This window comes from Cavia porcellus, unplaced genomic scaffold, assembly GCF_034190915.1.
Source record: "Cavia porcellus strain 051 isolate PalLab524CR breed Dunkin Hartley unplaced genomic scaffold, mCavPor4.1 scaffold_5, whole genome shotgun sequence".
Classification (NCBI taxonomy): Eukaryota; Metazoa; Chordata; class Mammalia; order Rodentia; family Caviidae; genus Cavia; species Cavia porcellus.
This window is the reverse complement of record NW_026947488.1, coordinates 31,767,461-31,787,789: the sequence shown is the minus strand read 5'-3', so window position 1 is coordinate 31,787,789 and position 20,329 is coordinate 31,767,461. Positions and strand designations below refer to the sequence as shown.

At 39.8% G+C, this 20,329-nt stretch overlaps 1 protein-coding gene across 6 annotated transcripts in view; it reads left to right on the top strand.

Annotated features, from left to right (window-relative positions):
• LOC100718520 (signal-regulatory protein beta-2-like) overlaps window positions 1-20,329 on the top strand; it is a 141,836-nt gene that overhangs the window by 18,989 nt on the left and 102,518 nt on the right. For all 6 annotated transcript variants that reach the window (XR_010047447.1, XR_010047444.1, XR_010047443.1 and 3 more), the window contains exon 2: window positions 5,218-5,568. Coding sequence is in view for 1 of the 6 variants with exons in the window: in XM_063248587.1 (XP_063104657.1) it covers window positions 5,218-5,568 (351 nt within the window). In the remaining 5 variants the exon portion in view is untranslated. The remainder of the gene's footprint in view (window positions 1-5,217; window positions 5,569-20,329) is intronic.

Sequence of the window (20,329 nt, the reverse complement as noted above, 5' to 3'; positions counted from 1 at the left end):
GTTACTTTCCTCTTTAAATCTTGAGAATTGTGAGGCTGAGTGACAGGTTATCTTGAAACTGACAGCTCATTGGAATCTTGTGAGACTGTGTGAAAAGCTCCCAACAAAGACCCAATCAAAGAATTTATGGTGTACTTGGTCCCACTTCTGTTCTGAAACCAGAAGTTTCACACTATTCCAGAAGATTCTAATTCAAACCCAGGGCTAGATTCTCTGAGATCAATACTCTGAGGCCAGGTGGATAACTTGGTGGTTTTGGCCCTGGTAAAAGTGAAATCCATGGAGTTGGGCAGTGAAAATACCTTTTCAGCTAGGATTGATCAGAACAACATGTGCTGGCCACAATTTTTTTGGTATTAGGCAGGATTAGGATAACTCCAAAGAAGCAGGTCTCAGAGGCACAGCAGGGCAGTCCAGAGAGCTCTGCTCAAATCCCCACCTGAGTTCAGATCCTGCCATCTCACTCCGGTCCATGCTGAACAGGCACTAAAGATCAGGAAATCCTTGATCTTCAGCAAGGAACCCACCCTGCCTCGATGACCAAAAATGTCACTGAGGAACCTGTCCTATCTTCCTAGAGCTTCAGTATCATTAAACACTGCTCTTCAGTAAGCACCTACAATCTTGTCATGTTTTGGAAGCTACTTTGTCAGCTCTGTATTCTGAGTAGATTATTAGGAAATTAGGGAATAAACAATTACTGGTCATTGTTTCACTTGGGTTTCTCTTTGGCAATTGGCAGCTTCAGGAACAGTATGCACTTTTCCTGGTGTTTCCTCACTGCTTCTGTTATGCCTATTTTGCTTCCAAGAGAGTAAATTTGAAATTTTACGAGTAGGGATGGCCTGATTTCATGATAATAGTTAATAGGTATTGTTTTTTATACACCCACCATGCACATTATATACAGGTAAATAATGTCATTTATCATCCTGTGATCCATTCTGAGAAAAATGTGCCCTCCTGGATAAGAGAATTGAAGACTCTTTGGGGAGAGGTACAGTGAAGACAGAATGGTCTGGGCATGGTACCAAGGAGTCTAAACAGAGACTTAACACTATGGTCCCAAGTGAATTGATTTGGAATCCTATCTACATCGGATATCTGATTAACAAATGAGAGAAAGGATGGTGAAGTAACAACTAAATTGATTCAGGGTTTGTCCTGAACAGGAAAGACATCTATTTCCATTCTGACCTTCTGAAATACAGTATACTGTTACGAAGGATCATTAACATAAAAAAGGCAAAAATACACATTTCTATATTCAAGCAGGTGGTGGGCCAGGGAGCCTAAATGTATACAGGTATGTTATATTTCTGGTTCAAAGAGTTTTAGTAGCACAGGACTTTGGATGGGGGCTTGGCTCCATTCTGACATGGGATGATTAGCTGTAAGAGCCAGAAATGAGTAAAAAAATGGATTAAAATTGTTAAATTCCTAATTTTAAAGCACCTTTACTTCTTTCCTCATTCCTTATTTATGGTCCTCATCCTCAGTTCATTCCTCATTTCTGAGGGATTTGGGGTTCCATGTTATCTCACTAGCTGCTCCTTTCTGGATTAGTGCTCAGAAACTGAGGCATTTTAGCAACAGGGGCCAGCTTCTTGATACAGAAAGTAAAAATACCATTAAAAATTGGTAAGCAGGATGCAAGAGGGAGTCAAAGTCAGAAGATAATCAGCTAAAGAGAGTAGGTAGCATGCTCTCTGTGTGTGTATCTCTGTCCCTCTCTGTCCTCTTCTGTCTCTGTCTCTGTCTCTGTCTGTCTCTGTTTCTCTGTCTCACACAAACATTCTCTCTCTCTCTCCCTCCCCTTCTCTCTGTCTTTCTCTCCTCTCTGCTGTCCCTCCTCCATAGCTACATCTGTAACACAGGGTTTTGGGTTTGGGAGAGATGGTTGTTGTTGGTTGGTTTCTTTGTTGTTGCTTTTGTTTCTTACATTTAGAATCCTTATAAAATGCATGAGTTACACGTAGTAGAAAGACATTTGCTATCAATTATACATAAAGATGATAGATAAATGAATAAATGAACCAAGAAATGAATTCTTGACTCTGCTTAGATTTTATAGTGTTGGTCCAGTGATTCTATTCTTTTATTTTGGAAATGCTCTTTCCTTATCTCTGAAAGATTTCTCAGAGGGCATCAACAAATAATCAACATGTGATTTTGGTTTGGGTTGTCCCTCTTTGCCTGCATAGTCTTGTCCCAATTATCTGCCCCTATTGGTGGGGATGTGAAAAGATCATTAGAAGTCAGTGTTAATACCCTTCTAGCCATATGTGAGTAAAAAAAAGATTGCTCTTAATTTGCATTTCCCTGGGACTCCATTATTAATTGCAAATTTTAAAACATAGAAAGCATTGAATACTGTATTCTAAAGATAAACAAAGACAAATATACTCCTCATTGGCTGGCAACATAGGCAAAATGTATGTTAACTTTTGCAGACTTGTATTTTAGCTTATCAACAAATTTAATTGGACCCATTTGTCAGAGATATATTTAGGTTGAAATGTCAGTGATAGGAAAAAGGAACATAGCAATGTAAATGTATCAGATTCATCCACAGACAGTTAAAGCCAAATTATAAGAGTGGAAAACTGAAACAAGTCAAAATCATCTGACTAACCAGTAAGAACTATGTTTCCAAATTTTATGTCTTGATTCAATTTTTTGGCATAACAGCATCTTGTTTTCTAGATAATTTCTTTTTTCCTTTTTTATGTTAATTTACAGACTGACAGATTTTAGTATCTACATTCCAGGTAGGGCTGATTTTAAAAACGATCCTCCAAGAAATCTTGCATAATTTGTTATCTTTTTTTTCTTTGTCTTTCTGAGACTAGATCCCCTGCAGTTCAGGCTGGCCTTGTGCTCACACTGTACCCCAACTTGGTGTCGAACTCACAACAATCTTCCTGCCTCAGTCTCCCAAGTGCTGGGATTACAGGCATACACCACCATGCCCAGCTATAATCTGTCATTTTATTCAAGACAACAGAAAAGAAGCAAACAGTGGAAAGCCTGAATCTTCCTGTCACACAAAACAAAAATATTTTAGTTTAAGCACATTTCTTTCAAGAAGCATCTATGCAGATCTTCTTCACATTTTGTATTCCTCTCTGTGTTTTATGAAGTTTAGTTTTTCTGAATTGTTCATATATTGCAGGTATTATTATTCTGTCAGCAGATTGGCTATCAAAGATTTCCTCCCATTTGTCTGTTCACTCTGGTAGTTGTTTCTTTGCCAAACATCTTTCAATTTGCTACAATACCATTCTTTTAATCTTTTGAAAATATTTTCTGTGAGTTGGAAATATTCGGGAAGTCTTGGTTTGTATCTATGGGTTAAAGTGTTTACTCTGTGTTTCTTCCACCTACTTTCATTCTTTCAGCTTTTTGTTTTTTTTTATTTTAAGGATAGTAAAACACAACAAAACAGACAGAACAAAACAAATCAGGATAATGCAGTGAAATTGCTACAGAACTTCAGAGCAGGATCCTGGGATAACAATAATAGGTACCATAATATATCTTCTGTCTATCTGGCTCTCAGTTCAATTAGATACAGTAAAATCAAACAAACACAGAACATTAAAAAGCAATCACAACAGAATATTGAAAAGAGAAAAACAATTATTCAGAATAAAGCAAAACTGTGAAAATAATATCGGTCTTCAAAAACAAGTTAGAAGGAAATCTCCCATATTTGCTGTTGCATAGGGTCATCCTCCCAAGAGATGCTCAGACCTCTGGCTCCAGGTCACAGCATAACCAAACAAACAATACAAGCATTTAGTTGCTTTATGCACCTTAGATGCTATCAACTCCAGCCTACCTCAAAACCATCCAGTTACTAATGGGGATGGGGTTTTAGGGAGCTTTGGGGGGTTGGGAGGGTATGGAACATGGGAGACACTGACTTTTTCTCTCCCTGGCTCACCCGTGGCTCGCTAGCACTACTTACCAGGAAGGTTGGCTCATTGATTTCTTCAACTGTCCTCCAACTTTCAGCATGGCTGATTCTTGGGAGACACTGACTTATTCTCTCTCCCTGGAGCACCCGTGGCTCACTCACACCCTGCTTTGAGTTTTGTACCCTCATTTTGTTCTTTATTGATTGATTTTAGCACAGAATGAGATAAAGAAATATACTTTCAAATTTTTGCTTGTGACTCTCCAGTTATCCTAGAACTACTCATTAAAGAGACTGTCCTTTCCCCAGCATATATTTGCATTCCTCGTTAAAAATCAGATGGCTCTGTGTGTTTGACTTTGTTCCTGTGTGTTTTGTTTAATTCTGTTCTTATATATGTCAGTTCTTGCATCAGCACCATGATGTTTTTTTATTAGTATGGCTTACAGGCTGGTATCGTGATATCTCCAACATTGCTCTTTTCCTTCTGGGTTACATTAGTGATTCTGCATATTTTCTGATTCAAATAAAACTTAGTATTACTTTTCTAGATCTGTGAATATTCTTGTTTTTTAGTATATGCACATTACTCAGTGGCACTAAAATGGAATTTTAAATGCTCTGATCCATGAAGGAATAATTTTGTCATTTTAAGGAAATAAATTTTCAGTAATTGTCACAGTAACATAGCTGACAAAATCAGTATAATGAGATTTATCTCATATGAGTCAGTATAATGTGAGCAAAATGTCCTAGGGGCTTAAAGCAATGCATCACTTCTTACTAAGTTACATATTACTGCCCATTGGGAGTTCTGGGTACCACAATCTCATAGGTTCATAGAACAAATCCCATTCTGAACATCTCTGTGAAAGAGACAAACTAGTCCATCTATTCCCAGAGTGGAATGCATGTCCCATTGATGACACCTCCAATTCTGCTCAGACTCAGCTATCTAAAGAAATCTCATTAAGCTGTGCTGTGCTGGTTTGTGCCTAGTGTACTATGTGAAGAATAACAAATATTTGGTGAAAGATGAGATTATCTTAAGATTTTGAAGAAACCAGTGGCACTCAAATCACACTCTATCATGTTTTTCAACACCTGTGGCTATCAGTTTCTTCATAAAGAGCAACTCATTTGAGGGTTAAATGTGATAAAAAATGCGATGTGCTGAGCTGTAGTATGCACTCATAGCATGCACTCAGTCACTGAATTCTATACTGATTAACTTTAGAAAACACACCGGAACTATCAGGAAGAATGATAACTGCTCTGTGTTTTCCTGCCAACAGCCACTGAGAAGATTCTGCAAGTGATTCAGCCTGAGAAGCCAGTGGTGCTTACTGCAGGAGAGACCGCCACTCTGCACTGCACTGTGACCTCTCTGCTCCCTGTAGGACCCATCCTGTGGTTCAGGCATCAAGGACAAGACCGGGAATTAATCTATAATTTCAAAGGAGGACACTTCCCACGAGTCACAAATGTGGCAGATGTGACAAAGAGAAACTCCACGGACTTTTCAATAAAAATCTATAATATCACCCCTGCAGATGCAGGCACCTACTACTGTGTCAAGTTCCAGAAAACAGACTCTGAGGACAAGGAGTTCTTATCTGGAGGAGGCACCAAGATGATTGTGGGTCGTGAGTACAGTTTGGGCTTACCTCATTTCTTAATGTATGACTGTAGGTCAGAAATCATAACCTGCATTTTGTGAGCACCAGTGAACAAGCAGGCAGGATGGTGGGTGCTGCTGTTCATGATGTAATATCACTCAGCTATCAGGGCAGCCAAGACCTGCAGTATGATATTGGCTCAAGGCTCCACAGGAGTAAATAGGGAGCACCTGCAGTCAATGTCTAACTACTACGGAATGTTCTATTTTTCCACTCTACCCCTACCTTTGTTTCAACATAAGAGGACCATGAGAGTTTGAGAGAACAGCCCATACCAGGGACAGATCTCACCTACTTCTCTCACAATGAACTTCCTCTTGGAGTATGAGCCTTTCTTTATGCCATAGCACTGATGGTCTACTGTGTTTCAGGATCCTTTCTGCAGGCCAGGGAAACATAAGAGAGCTTCCCAGTTTGAGCTCATCTCCTATCAAGTTGGCATTCCTCTGCAGAGGTGCGAGGCTGCACTTATATTCATTTCCCTAAATAAAAATACTGAAAATATTCCTCACAGTCACAAGCTCCATTTTTATTTCCACACCATGGCTGGAGAAATGCCAAGATGTTGAACCTTTCCTAGGCCTGTATACCAAACCTTGTAGTATCAGCAACACCCTCACACAGGCACTGAGGACTGTGAGACTACCTGAGTGTTCTTTTCAGGAAAAGATATCCCATGAGACATAAGAAACCTTCATTGAGACAGCCAATTATGCTCACCTTGTGTTTCTGGCCCACAACCAACATTTTCTTTCTATGTCTAATTCTGGGACAAGTGACCTTCAGACCATCCAACATAATCTGCTTACAGATGTAAGTCTGAGGACCAGAAATATCCAATTAGTACAGGATCAGAAGCAAAAACCATATCTCAGTTCAGCTATGCTAAAAGCAACCCCAGCATAGTCATTGTGTCCATGCAGGGATCATGAATTATACCCTGCAGGTTCAGAACTGCAGATTAGAAACTGAATATTTCACCTTTCATCTATTTCCCAGCAGTTCAGAATTTTTCTCACATTCACACCTAAAGGCTGTTTATGATTGGAAAACTGCTCATGAATATCAATTTGATCATAATTTCATATTAGGATTCCATACTAAGATGTAGAGAGCTGCTCCATTTTTTTAACAGCTGAAAATTACTTCTTTAGATGATATTTCACAAAAATTTTCCATCATCTGTAGGTGGGTGTTTAAGTTGATCCCAGCCATGGCCCACTACAACAGTGCTGCAGAGGATGAACTTGAACAAACACCATCCCAAACAGGAGGAAAATTTCCTGTGAAGAGGTGGTTGGGTCAGAGAGAAAATGTGCTGTAATTCAGGTGGATGCTGCTAACTTTCCATCCCAGACGTAATAGCAGTCAGTAGCCCTCACAACCCCTGGACGTAGGCAAGGTTTTGGCTTCACCCCATCTTCCCTTGCAAAGAAAGATTCAGGAGTTCCAACATGGTGCCTCCTATTCCTAGGTAATCACAGTCCACAAGTCTCTTAGGCTGACTCAGTCTTCAGACTCCTGATTTGGCACTTGTTCCTCTGTGTCATGCCATTGCTCCAACTTAAGCTGCATAAGAAAATTGGAAGACTGAACAGAGTGGCTGCATTATAGATGCTGCCTCTTAGTCATGGAAATTTCTCCTTGAACCAAGACTGTACGAGAGTTTTGTTACATCATTGAAGACTAGGACACTGCAGCTGACAGGGAGCCTTGACTTGTGACTTGGTGAGACAGGCAAGGTGTTGTCTTCACATCCTCAATCACAGCCTTACTCTCTGCAGTACCACTGTGCTTACATCAGTGAACGACATTGCTCCAGCCCTCTCTGAAAACCTTGTGATTTTTCTGTGCTCCAGCAACAGGCATTAAAACCACAATAGATCTAAAAATATTTCTGTGGATGAGACAGTGCTGGATTGATATCCATAGAAGAGGAAGGTCCTCTTCTCATCTCAAAATGTGTCCCTCCTTAGGGACACATCTCAGTGCCTGTGGGGAATCCAGGATGTTCCTCTCATTGAGATGTGGCCCTTCCACTGAGCAGTGGACATAAAGCAGGAGAAGCAGCAGCCAGAGGAAGTCTGGAGCTTCTGGAAGCAGAGTTCTTTTATTTCCTCCTGTTGGCAGGACTGCATGAGGGGTGTTTACATCAGAATTCTTGAAGAAAAATGTAAGAAGTGAAGTGGTAGTAAGTTCTTGGAGGGTTCAAAATAGAACTAGAACATCAGTTCTAGCAAAACAGTACAAAGCATGAAACTGTTTATGCTTAAGAAATACTCATTAAGACACAGTGAGTGGTGGACAAAATATGGTCTATATGTTTCTCTCAGCCTCAGTTTTGTTATCTATGATATGATGGAAATCAAGGATTTCTTCTAAGAAGGGAAAAGGCTTTGAAGAACTCTCTGCAAATATCCTGATCCTGAGTCGGCACCAATAGGTCAAAATAGTATCACAAAGTTATGCAGTCTTGAGTAACCTAGTACCCCTCAATGAGTCTCAGTTTCCTCATCTGTAGAATGGTGGTGACTTAACAACAATTTCGGGTGTTAGGAGACTAAGGGGTGACTGTTGAAAAACAAACCTGAATACCTAATAGGATTGTCCTATGAGCTGTGCAGTCTTGGGTAGATTTGGCTTCCCTAAAATCAATTTGTCTCTATAGTTGTAGTCATAGTCCTGATTTAGGATTGTGTGAAGAGTAGAGAGATTATGCAGAAAGTCTTGGATTTGGGGTAGCCAGCATTGATACTCTGTATGAAACAAACTATACTAAGAAATCAGTGTGCATAACTTTATTGCTTGGCTCACATCTCATGGCTCACATCCCAGATCCTTCACATACCCTGTGCACAGTAAACCTTGGTTTCATCACCTATCCTTCAAAAAGTATGGCCAAGATAGAAGTGGAATCATATGTATTGCCTAGAGTAACTGATTTGCAGAAAACCTTTCATTAATGTTAGCTATTTCAGGCTTAAGCATGATCATATTGAAGTAAGATTTAAAAAGAAAAACTTGACTTTCTCCAAGCTTTTTTCTCTGTTTAGCTGTTGTTCTTTAATATAGATAAAAGCAATTACATTATAAGGAAAGTATTATAACCTCCAGTTCTCAAAAATCCTTGTTTTTGCCCAACTAAGGTGCCTGAGCACAGCTTCACCAACGGCCTTTTTCCCCTACCCCCAAGTTTCTTTTTTTTTTAATTTTATTCAAAGAAAAAAAATCAGTAAAAGGGTACAAGTAATACAGAATTTCAAAAAAGTAAGAAATCACTAGTTAATAGATTACATATTGTCATCTTACAAATAGTTGTTCAAGTTACAAAATTAAAGCATACAAAGTGGACATTCAAACAGTGAGACTGCAAACAGTTGTGTTCAATGATCCAACAAAAACTGAGTAATATGGTCATCTATCTTACACACATAAACACACTTGCATGTATTTACTTTAGAGCACTTTCTTTTCCTCTCTTTTTTACAGTAACATTTACAAATTTTGGGTTTTATTACTCCCACAGTTCTGATTACTTATTTGGAAAAGAATAAAACCAAAGGTGACAAAAACAGTCAGTCAAAACAAAGGATGGATATAATACATGATGTAAAAACAGAATACAAGGTAATCAACAATGCTTACCATATTGCCTCTTGCTACCTTAAAAAGAATTTCCTATATTATCAGGTATAATAAAATTGAACAAAACAGTACAGAATGAAACCAATAAAACTTAAACATTGGAGACATTACAGGACTTTAAAAGAAGATAATAGTCAAACCACAATGGGATTCATAGTGAATCTTATTGAATTCAAAGTAGTTGCCTAGCCAGCACAACACTTTTCTTCACCTGGGGGCCAGGCTCCGGCTTCATGTTGGGATAAGTAAGTCCAGAGGAGGCCGGGAACCCTGCCCCAGCCAGGATGAATGCTCTTCTTCACCTGGGGGCCGGGCTCCCGCTTTCTGTTGGGATGAGTAAGTCCAGCAGAGGCAGGGAACCACTCCCCACCCTAGAGGAACTCTTTTCTTTGCCTGGGGGCCCCACTCTGCCTTCCAGGTGGGAGGAGTAAGTCCAGTGGAGGCAGGGAACCCAGCCTCAGAGTCTCTTTCTTGCCTGGGGACCAGGGCTCGGCTTCCTGTCAAGATCAGTGAGTCAGGAGGGGGCAGAGAATTCCTTCCCAGCCAGGCTGACTTCTCTCCCTCACTTGGAACAACGCTTGAAGCTCAAAAATATAGGAAAATGACAAAACGAAAGACCAAAATGCAATCTCAAACATCCATCCCATCCCAAGGAAACCTAGGAGCCATGTGAGTAGAAGAAAATAAATGCCACATACCTGAAATAATAGTAACTGAAATAAAGAAGCAACTCTGGGAAGTCTTAAAGGAATTCAAACTAGAAATAATCTCTCAGGTAAAAGAAGAAATGATTAAAGAAATGAAGGAGATGCTGAATGTATCTAAAGAAGACACAGTTTAAAAAATTGGAGTAGCTAAACAAAAAAGATAGAATCCCTAGATGAACAATATAAGAAACAAACAATATATAAATCAGATGCAAAGAGATATACAGGAAATCAAAAACTCCATCAAAAGTTGTAAAAACCACCTCAATGAATGTGAAGACAGAATTTCAGATCTCAAAGACAAGATTGCAGCCAGTGAACAGGAAAGGAAAGCTCTTTTAAAAATAACAAGAAATCAGGAAATAAAAATTCAACACCTGCAAGATGACGCACAGAGGAACAACATAAGGTTCATAGGGATAAATGAAAAAGAAGGGGACAACATAAAGGATGTCAAGAGGATAGTTAGAGAAGTAATAGTTGAAAATTTCCCAAACATGAGATTGGAAACTGATATCAAGATCAATGAAGCACATAGAACTCCAAATAGCCATAACCAAAATAAAACTACACCCAGACACATAATAACGGCCATCCCAGAAATCAAACAAAAGAATAGAATATTAAAAGAGCACCTATAAAGGAAAACCTATCAGAATCAAAGCAGACTACTCAGCACAAACAATAAAGTCAAGAAGAGCATGGAGTGAAGTATTTCAGATCCTCAAGGAAAATGATTTCCAACCTAGACTGATGTACCCTGCAAAACTGTCCTACAAAATGAATGGAGAAATAAGATACTTTCATGACAAAGGACAGCTGAAAAACTACATGATCACCAAGCCAAACCTGCAAAGAATACTGAAAGATAGCCTAGATACATTTAGGAAAAAACCACTAAACAAAGCAGACAATTGAACAGAACAGAAAAATAAAGATGCAACAGCAGAATGATAATGTATCAACAATAAACCAATATATAACAGTTATAACCATAAATGTAAATGATCTCAATGCACCAATTAAAAGAAACAGACTGGCAGAATGGATCAAGAAACAAAACCCAACCATATGTTGTCTACAAGAAACCCATCTAACCCAAAAGAATACACACAGACTGAAAGTCAAAGGATGGAAAACAATTCTTCATGCAACAGGAACCCAAAAAACACTAGGGGTGGCTATTCTGGTTGCAGACAATGTGAACTTCAAGCCAACAATGGTCAGAAGGAATAAACAAGGTCACTACATACTGGTTAGGGGAAAACTCCAAGAGGAAGAAATAACTATCTTAAATATATATATGCACCAAATTCCAGAGCACCCAGTTATATAAAACAAGTAGTAGCAGAAATGAAAACCAAGCTAACAGTAATACAATTCTAACAGGAGATCTTAACACACCATTGACACCAATGGACAGATCAGCCAAACAGAAAATCAGCAAACAAATAGAAGAACTGAATTGCACCTGTGAACAAATGGACTGAATAGACATATACAGAGTATTCCACCCAACAACAACAGAATACACATTCTTCTCAGCAGTTCATGGGAGATTCTCAAAAATAGACCATATATTAATTCATAAAACATATCTAAATAAATGCAAAAGGGTTGAAATTATCCCTTGCATGCTATCAGACCATAGCGCTATGAAATCAAAAATTAATGATAAAAGATACTGCAAAATTCCCACAAACACATGGAAACTGAATAACACATTCTTGAGTAATCAGTGGGTCAGAGAGGAAATCAAAGAAGAAATTAAAAACTACCTACAAGGAAATGAAAACACAAATACAGCTTACCGGAATCTGTGGGATGCAATGAAAGCTGTCCTCAGAGGAAAATTTATTGCACTGACTTCACACATAACGAAAACAGAAAAAATATAAATAAATAACCTGAAGTTACACCTCAATCATCTAGAAAAAGAAGAGCAAGTGAAGCCCAAAGCCAAAACAAGAGAAGAAATTATAAAAATCAGAACAGAAATCAATGCAATTGAGACTAAGAAAACATCCAAAAAATCAGTGAATCAAAGAGTTGGTTCTTTGAAAGAATAAATAAAACTGACAAGTCCCTAGCCAACCTTATTTTAAAAAGGGAAGAAAAAACTCAAATTCATGCAATAAGAAATGAAAGAGGAAAAATCACTGCAGACCCTATAGAAATACAGAAAATCATCAACACCTATTTTGAAAACCTCTACTCTCAAATGTTTGATAACACAGAGGACATGGACAGATTCCTAGAAGCATACAAAGTACCAAAGCTAGGTAATTGCAATGTAAAACTACTGAGTAACCCAATTTCTATTAATGAAATAAAAAATGTAATTAAATCCTTACCCACAAAGAAGAGCCCAGGCCCAGATGGATTCACTGCAGGCTTCTACAAGAAATACAAAGAAGACCTAATGCCTACACTCCTCAAACTCTTCAATGAAATTGAAATGGAAGAAATCCTTCCTAAATCATTGCTAGAAATAAATATTACTCAACTACCAAAACCTGAAAAGGACCTAACTGAAAAAGAGAACTACAGGTCAATCTCCCTAATGAATACAGATACAAAAATCCTCAATGAAATATTGGCAAATAGGATGCAGCAAATCATTCAGAAGATCATACAACATGACCAAGTGCGATTCATCCCAGGCATGCAGGGATGGTTCAAGACACGTAAATCAATAAACATAATACACGTAATATCAATAATATGTAATAAACATAATATCAATAGAGCCAAATGTAAGAACCCCATGATCATTTCTCTATAGATGCAGAAAAAGCTTTTGATAAGGTCCAAAATTCATTTATGATAAGAACCTTATAGAAAATTGGAATAGATGGTCTTTACCTCAATATAATAAAAGCCATCTATGACAAACCAACAGCCAATATCATACTAAATGGCCAAAAATTGAAAGCCTTTACTTTAAAACCAGGCACAAGACAAAGATGTCCCTTATCACCACTCCTGTTTAATATAGTACTGGAAATACTAGCCAGAGAAATTAGATAAGAGAGAGAAATAAATGGCATAAAGATAGGAAAAGAAGAAGTTAAGCTATCATTATTTGCAGATGACATGATACCCTATATAGAAGATCCCCAAAACTCCATTGAAAGACTGCTAGACATAATAAATCAACTCAGTAATGTAGCTGGATACAACATCAATACTCAAAAATCAATAGCATTTCTATACACTAACAACAAAGTCACAGAGAGAGAAATAAGAGAAGCCACACCCTTTGCACTAGCAACCAAAAAAAAAAAAGAAATATTTAGGAATTACTCTCATGAAAGAAGTGAAAGACCTGTACAGGGAAATTATAATACACTGAAAAGTGAAATTGAAGATGATCTCAGAAAATGGAAAAACATCCCTTGCTCATGGATAGGAAGAATAAATATTTTGAAAATGGCCATTCTCCCAAAACTTTTATACAGATTCAATGCAATCCTGATAAAAATACGATCAACATACATCACAGAACTTGAGAAATCACTCCTAAAACTCATTTAGAGCTAGAAGAGACCTAGAATAGCAAGGAGAGTTCTAAGCAGCAAAGGCAAGGCAGGAGGTATCACAATCTCTGACTTGAAGTTATTCTACAAAGCAACCATAGTAAAATAAACATGGTACTGGAACTAAAACAGAGCTGAAGATCAGTGGAATAGATGAGAAGATACAACCACCACTACAAACACAGCCAACCACCTTATCTTCGAAAAAGGGGCCAAAGAGGTTCATTGGGAGAACAACAGTCTCTTTAATAAATGATGTTGGACAAACTGGCTCTCCATATGCCGAAAACTAAAAATAGACCCATGCCTATCACCATGTACTAAAATAAAATCTAAATGGATCAAAGATCTAAATATTAAAACAGAAACACTAAATCCATTGGAAGACAAATTGGGTAAAAACCTTGAAGTCATAGGAGTAGGTTGAGAATTCATGAATAGGACTCAAACCGCATGGGAAATACTTCCCAGAGTTAATAACTGGGATCACCTCTTACTAAAAAGTTTCTGCATGTCAAAAGAAATCTCCAACATAGTGAAAAGAAAACCCACAAACTGGGAAAAAATCTTAGTGAACTGCCCCTCAGACAAAGGACTTCTGTCTAAAACATATGAAGAATTGAAAAAAATCAGACCCCCATAATTCAAAGACCCAATCCAAAAGTGAGCTTCTGAGAGGAATACATAATTCTCAAATGAAGAAATACAAATGGCAAATAAATATATGAAAATTGTTCATCATTAGTCATTAGACAAAATGCAAATTAAAACCACACTGACATTTCATCTCACTCCTGAAAGAATGGCCAAGTTCAAGAAAACTACCAACAACAATGCTGGAGAGGCTGTGGGGAAAAAGTAAGTCTCATGCACTGTTGGTGGGAGTGTGACCATTGTGCTGGTCATTCTGGAGATTTCTCAGAAAACTGGGACTGGAAGCCCCATTTGACCCAATTGTACCACTTCTAGGCATATTCCCAGAAGAACTGAAAGCATCATACCACAGTGATACATGTGCACCCATGTTTACAGCAGCACAATTTGTAATAGCCATATCTTGGAAACAATGTAAGTGTCCATTAACTGAAGAGTGGATAAAAAGTTGTGCTATTTTTATACAATGGAGTACTACTCAGCTATAAAGAATGATCACATTGAGACATTTATAAATAAATGGACGCAGCTTGAGACTATACTCATAAGTGAAATAAATCAAACTCACAGGTATAAATACTAAATAGTTTCCCTAGTGTGAGAAATGATAAGAATACATAAAGATATGTGGTAACCATGATTCCCAATCATATTGGTTTGAAGCCATATAATGTTTTCACTCATCAATTGCAATTGTTTTAACCTGGGTTGTTCAATTTTAGTATCTGTGATAGTACGAATAGCTACTTTCAAGAAAACAACACAACATAAAAGCTAGTGCTGATTTAATACCATCTTGTTTTAAAGTCCCATCAAGCTGTGGTACATCTGTTTCCACTGGTTTTAACATGTTTTATCTTACTATATTTCACTCTATGCTATAGTATAAACAAAATTCTTTATAGGCAAAGAGATAATATAGAAACCGTTGTTCATTTTGTATTAGCTGGTTGTAAATGCCCTGTAATTCTTGCATTCTCTTGAATGGCTTTACACTGTCTTGATATGCTTGATGCTATAGCATACAAAGTTATACTCAAATAATTCAAGGAAAGATGCACTATAGCGACAACTATTATGTTAGATTATCTGGTGGTGAAACACAATGATGCTTGAATTGTTCGGTTCTGACCTGCGTTGTTCTGCTACAATGTCCTCTCTTATCTCAATCTCACCCGTTTAAAAATTAATCTATTTTCTCTCATTTTTAATTAAGGGAAAACTAAATTAAAAAATAGCAGGACATATTATAGTAACTTTCTTGGTTTTTCTATTAACCTGATTTGAACCCCAGTATTGCTCTCCCCATCTTGTTCTGTCTGATTATTCTATATTCTATTTTGTTTGATAGTATCAAGTTTGAGGCTATAGGCAACCACTTTGAAGGCAATAAGATATACTATGATGCCCATTATGGTTTGACTATTATCCTTTTTTTGAAGTCCTGTAAGGTTTCCAGTGTAGGTTTTATTGGTCTAGTTCTCTACTGTTTTGATCAATTCTATTATACCTGATGATATAGGCAACTCACTTTAAAGATACCAAGAGGCACAATGGTAACCACTTTTGATCACCTGGTATTTTATTTTTGCATCATGCACTATTCTCACCCTTCTGTTCTAACTGACTCTGTTTTGCTTAGTCACGTTTGGTTTTATTCTCTTCAAAAAAATTAATAAGAACTGTGGGAGTAATAAAACCCAAAAAGTGTAATTGTTATTGTAAAAAAGAGAGGAAAGGAAGGTGGACTAAGGGATATAACCGCAGATATGTTCGAGTGTGTAGGATGGAAAACCATGTTACTGAGCTTTTGTTGGATAATTGAACGGAACTGTCTCCAATATCACTGTATGAATGTCCACTTTATATGCTTTAATTTTGTAATTTGGACAACTGTTTCTGGGAAGATAATATGTAACCTACTTGTTGGGAGCCGCCGACACCGGTCGCCTTACTTGGCGGACGTAGGGCCTGTGGGTGGGAGCGGAGCCTGAGCTAGATTGCCCCTCCCATCGAGTGAGTCAAGTTGGTGCCTGCTTCCTGCCCCCTGATTGTGCTGGCGACTTAAACAACCCGCTCTGTAAGATAGTCTGCCTAGCAACAGCTGATGTTAGCCAGTCAGCCCGCATTGCGCGCTTTGAACTGATTGGCTACTGTTGCCCTATAAAAGTGAATGCCTCTCCCGCCACAGAGGAAGCACAGAGAGAGAGAAAGTCCACCGGCGAGAAAGGGCTGGTGACAGAGCGGAGGCCTCGCGGGGCCCACGCGGAGATAAATAAAGGCAAGATTGCACACCGCCAGACTTTGTCGTGTGTCTTTCCTGCCGGCCGGGAGCGACCCCGACATTTGGTGGCCCGCACGGGGACTGATCAACCCCGAGACACGGCGGTGGTGTGCAACGCTCCAGCATGGTGCTGCCGGACAGGTGAGTTGGGGATAAGCCTGGGCTCTGGGTGGCGCGCACCTACAGGGCTTTTAGACTCCCCTCAGGCTCACGCGTAGGTGACGGGTTCTTTAAGTCACACGCGGTGAGTAACAGCCCTTAGAGGTTGAGGATGGGTAATTTACCGAGCGCGGAGGCGCGGCCCTTGGTAAAGGCCCTTAGAAAGCTTTTAAAAGCTAGAGACCTCAGGGTAGGTCAAAAAACACTGGAACTATTCATAGCAGAGGTAGATAGGGTGGCTCCCTGGTTTTTACCCACAGGGCATTTAAACCTGCCGTCATGGGAGAAGTTAGGCGGGGACCTCGCCTCGGCGGAATTGGGAGGCGATATTTCGCCGGCTATTCGCCCCCTGTGGGAAATGATACATGCGTGCCTTGACTCCTATGCCGAGTTGCGCCGCAAATTGTGTGCGTGCGCCGCTCGAAAAAAGCAGAGAGAGGAAAAAGGACCCCCGAGAGCCCTCTGGCGGGGAGGAGATAGAGAGCCATCCGCTCCGCCCTGGAGCTCTTCTCCAGAAGCGGCTCCCCGCCGAGAGGCCGCTACAGGGAACCCTCCCTTCTCTCAGCCGGCACAGGAAGTGACGCCCCGTTCCACTCTGTCGCGATCGCCGTCCTACGTTGCGCCGCGGGGCGGACGGTATTTTCATGGGCGGCTACTCTGCCGAGCAGGCTGAGAAAAACGCCGGTCGAGGAAATGGGGGCTGGGGATTTAGCTCAGCGGCATAAGCGCCTGCCTTGTAAGCAGGCAATCGCGAGTTTGATCCCTGGTACCGATAAAAAAAAAAAAAAAAAAAAAAAAAAAAAAAAAAAAACGAAAAAGACCAAAAATAAAAAAAAATAAAAAATAAAAAATAAAAAACAAAAAGGGGGAGTAAGCCAAGGCCTGCCTCCAAAGGCGCGGTTATCTATGGCATGACAATGGATGGGCCCGGATCCGGTGGTTAGCTGGAACCGAGGCGCGGTTTGTGTTTTTCTGCAGGAATCGGGACGAAAACCACTGTGGGTCCCAGAGAGGTTGACGCGACAAGTCCCTCGACTAAAGATCAGGCCTGTTCCACCAGAGGCCAACCGCAGACCCAACAACAAGATGAGCCCTAAAAAAACTGCAGGACAATCCCTTTTTGGGGAGCCTGGAATGGCTTGCTCCCCTATGTTTTACCATTGTTAGGTCCCCTGTGCTCCTTGCTTCTGTTCTTACTTGTAGGACCATTCTTGCTCCGATGGGTTACATCATTTATTAATGGGCGCCTTGCGGCGGCCCGGCGTCAAGTACGCCTGGTTGCCCATGCAGCCCTGGCAGCAGCCCGTGATGGGCACAATGACCCCCAGGCCTACGCATGGCTCGCTCTGGCCTACGACTGGGTCTAGGTGTGGCGGGTCTTCCGCATTCCTTCCCTATTGACACCACACAGCAGGGTGGGTGAGTCAATGATGGGTAAGAGCGTGCCTCCCCAGCATGACTTGACCTCAGCCAGGCCCTACCCCATGGCGCACGAAAGCCACTGGATTACTAGAATCTGACCAGATCTAGATGCCTCTCCGAGGGGATCACACGGAGGGGCATGAGTGCATGCCTATGTGCATCCAGGTTCCGTCCAGTTCACTCCTGGCCCTGGAAAAAGGACGAGGGTCTCAAGGCCTTGGCGGACCCGGGGGCGGCCGACCAGGGTCCAAGCCAAGGGCCTACGGTGGGCCTCAACACAGGGCATAAGCCTCTGCACTCGATCCAGGGCGGGCTGCGATGCATACATTCATTCAAAGTAAATAAAATAGGGGGAGATGTTGGGAGCCGCCGACACCGGTCGCCTTACTTGGCGGACGTAGGGCCTGTGGGTGGGAGCGGAGCCTGAGCTAGATTGCCCCTCCCATCGAGTGAGTCAAGTTGGCGCCTGCTTCCTGCCCCCTGATTGTGCTGGCGACTTAAACAACCCGCTCTGTAAGATAGTCTGCCTAGCAACAGCTGATGTTAGCCAGTCAGCCCGCATTGCGCGCTTTGAACTGATTGGCTACTGTTGCCCTATAAAAGTGAATGCCTCTCCCGCCACAGAGGAAGCACAGAGAGAGAGAAAGTCCACCGGCGAGAAAGGGCTGGTGACAGAGCGGAGGCCTCGCGGGGCCCACGCGGAGATAAATAAAGGCAAGATTGCACACCGCCAGACTTTGTCGTGTGTCTTTCCTGCCGGCCGGGAGCGACCCCGACACCTACTAACTGGTGATTTCTTACTGTGTATTTTTTTTCTTGAAATTCTGCATTACTTGTACCCTTTTACTGCTTTTTTTCTTTTAATGTCCTTTCTTTTTTTTCTCTTTAAATGAAAAAAACAAATTAGTTGCCTATACCCTCAAAACAAGGTGGTGAGAGCAATACAGGGCTTCAGATCAAGTTAATAGGAAATCAAAAATATTACTGTAATATATCCTGCTAATTTATAAAGTTTTTCCCTTAATTAAAAAAATACTAAAAAATAAATTTAAAAAAAGGGGGAGATTGAGATAAAAGAGGACATAACAACATAACAATATAGGTCAGAACAGAACAATTTAAGCAACATAGTGTTTCACCACAAGGTAACCCGACTTAACAGTAGATACTATAATGTCTCTCTCCTTGAAATATTGGAATATAACTTGGTATACTATAGCATTAAACATATTAAGTCAGTGTGAAACCATTCAAGATGATGAAAGTATTACAGTGTAGTTAGAACCCGCTAACAGACAATGAAAAATGGTTTTCATATTATCTCTATGCCTATAAAAATTTTTGTTTATACTATCACATTTAATAAAATCCAATAAGATACAACATGACAAAATCAATGGATAGAAAAGAACAACAGTTTGATGGGTCTTCAAAACAACATGATATTAAATCAGCACTAGCTATTGTGATGTCTTGTTTTCTTCAAAATAGCTGTTCATATCATAACAGGCAATAAAATCAAACATCCCAGAATAAAACCATTCCAATTAATGGGTGAAAACTTTATAATGCTTCAATGCCATATAATGGGGAATCATGATTACCACATACTTTTTTGTATATGTGTCATTTCTTACACTAGTGAAACTATTCAGTATTCATACATGTGATTTTGATTTATTTCACTTATGAGCATGGTCTCAAGCTGTGCCCCTTTATTTATAAATATCTCAATGTGGTCCTTCTTTAAAGCTGAGTAATACTCCATTGTATAAAAATACCACAACTGTTTTATCCATTCCTCAGTTGATGGACACTTGGGTTGTTTCCAAGATCTGGCAATTAAAAATTGTGCTGCTATAAACATGAATGCACATATATCATTGTGGTATGATGCTTTCAGTTCTTCTGGGAATATGTATAGAAGTGGAATAGCTGGAGCAAATGGGACTTCATTCCCAGCCCTTTGAGAAATCTCCAGACTGATCTCCACAATGGTTGCACTAGTCTACAGTCCCACTAACAGTGCAGGTGAGTTCCTTTTTCCCAACAGCTTCTCCAGTAGTTGTTGTTGATGGTTTTCTTGATGCTGTCCATTCTTATATGAGTGAGATGTAATCTCAGTGTGATTTTAATTTGCATTTCTCTAAAGAGTAATGATGATGAACGTTTTTTCATGTATTCATTTGTCCTTTGTATTTCTTCATCTGAGAACTGTGTATTCATCTCAGGTGCCCATTTTTGGATTGGATCTTTGAATTTTGGGGGTCTGATTTTTTAAATTCTTTATATGTTTTAGACAGAAGTCCTTTGTCTGA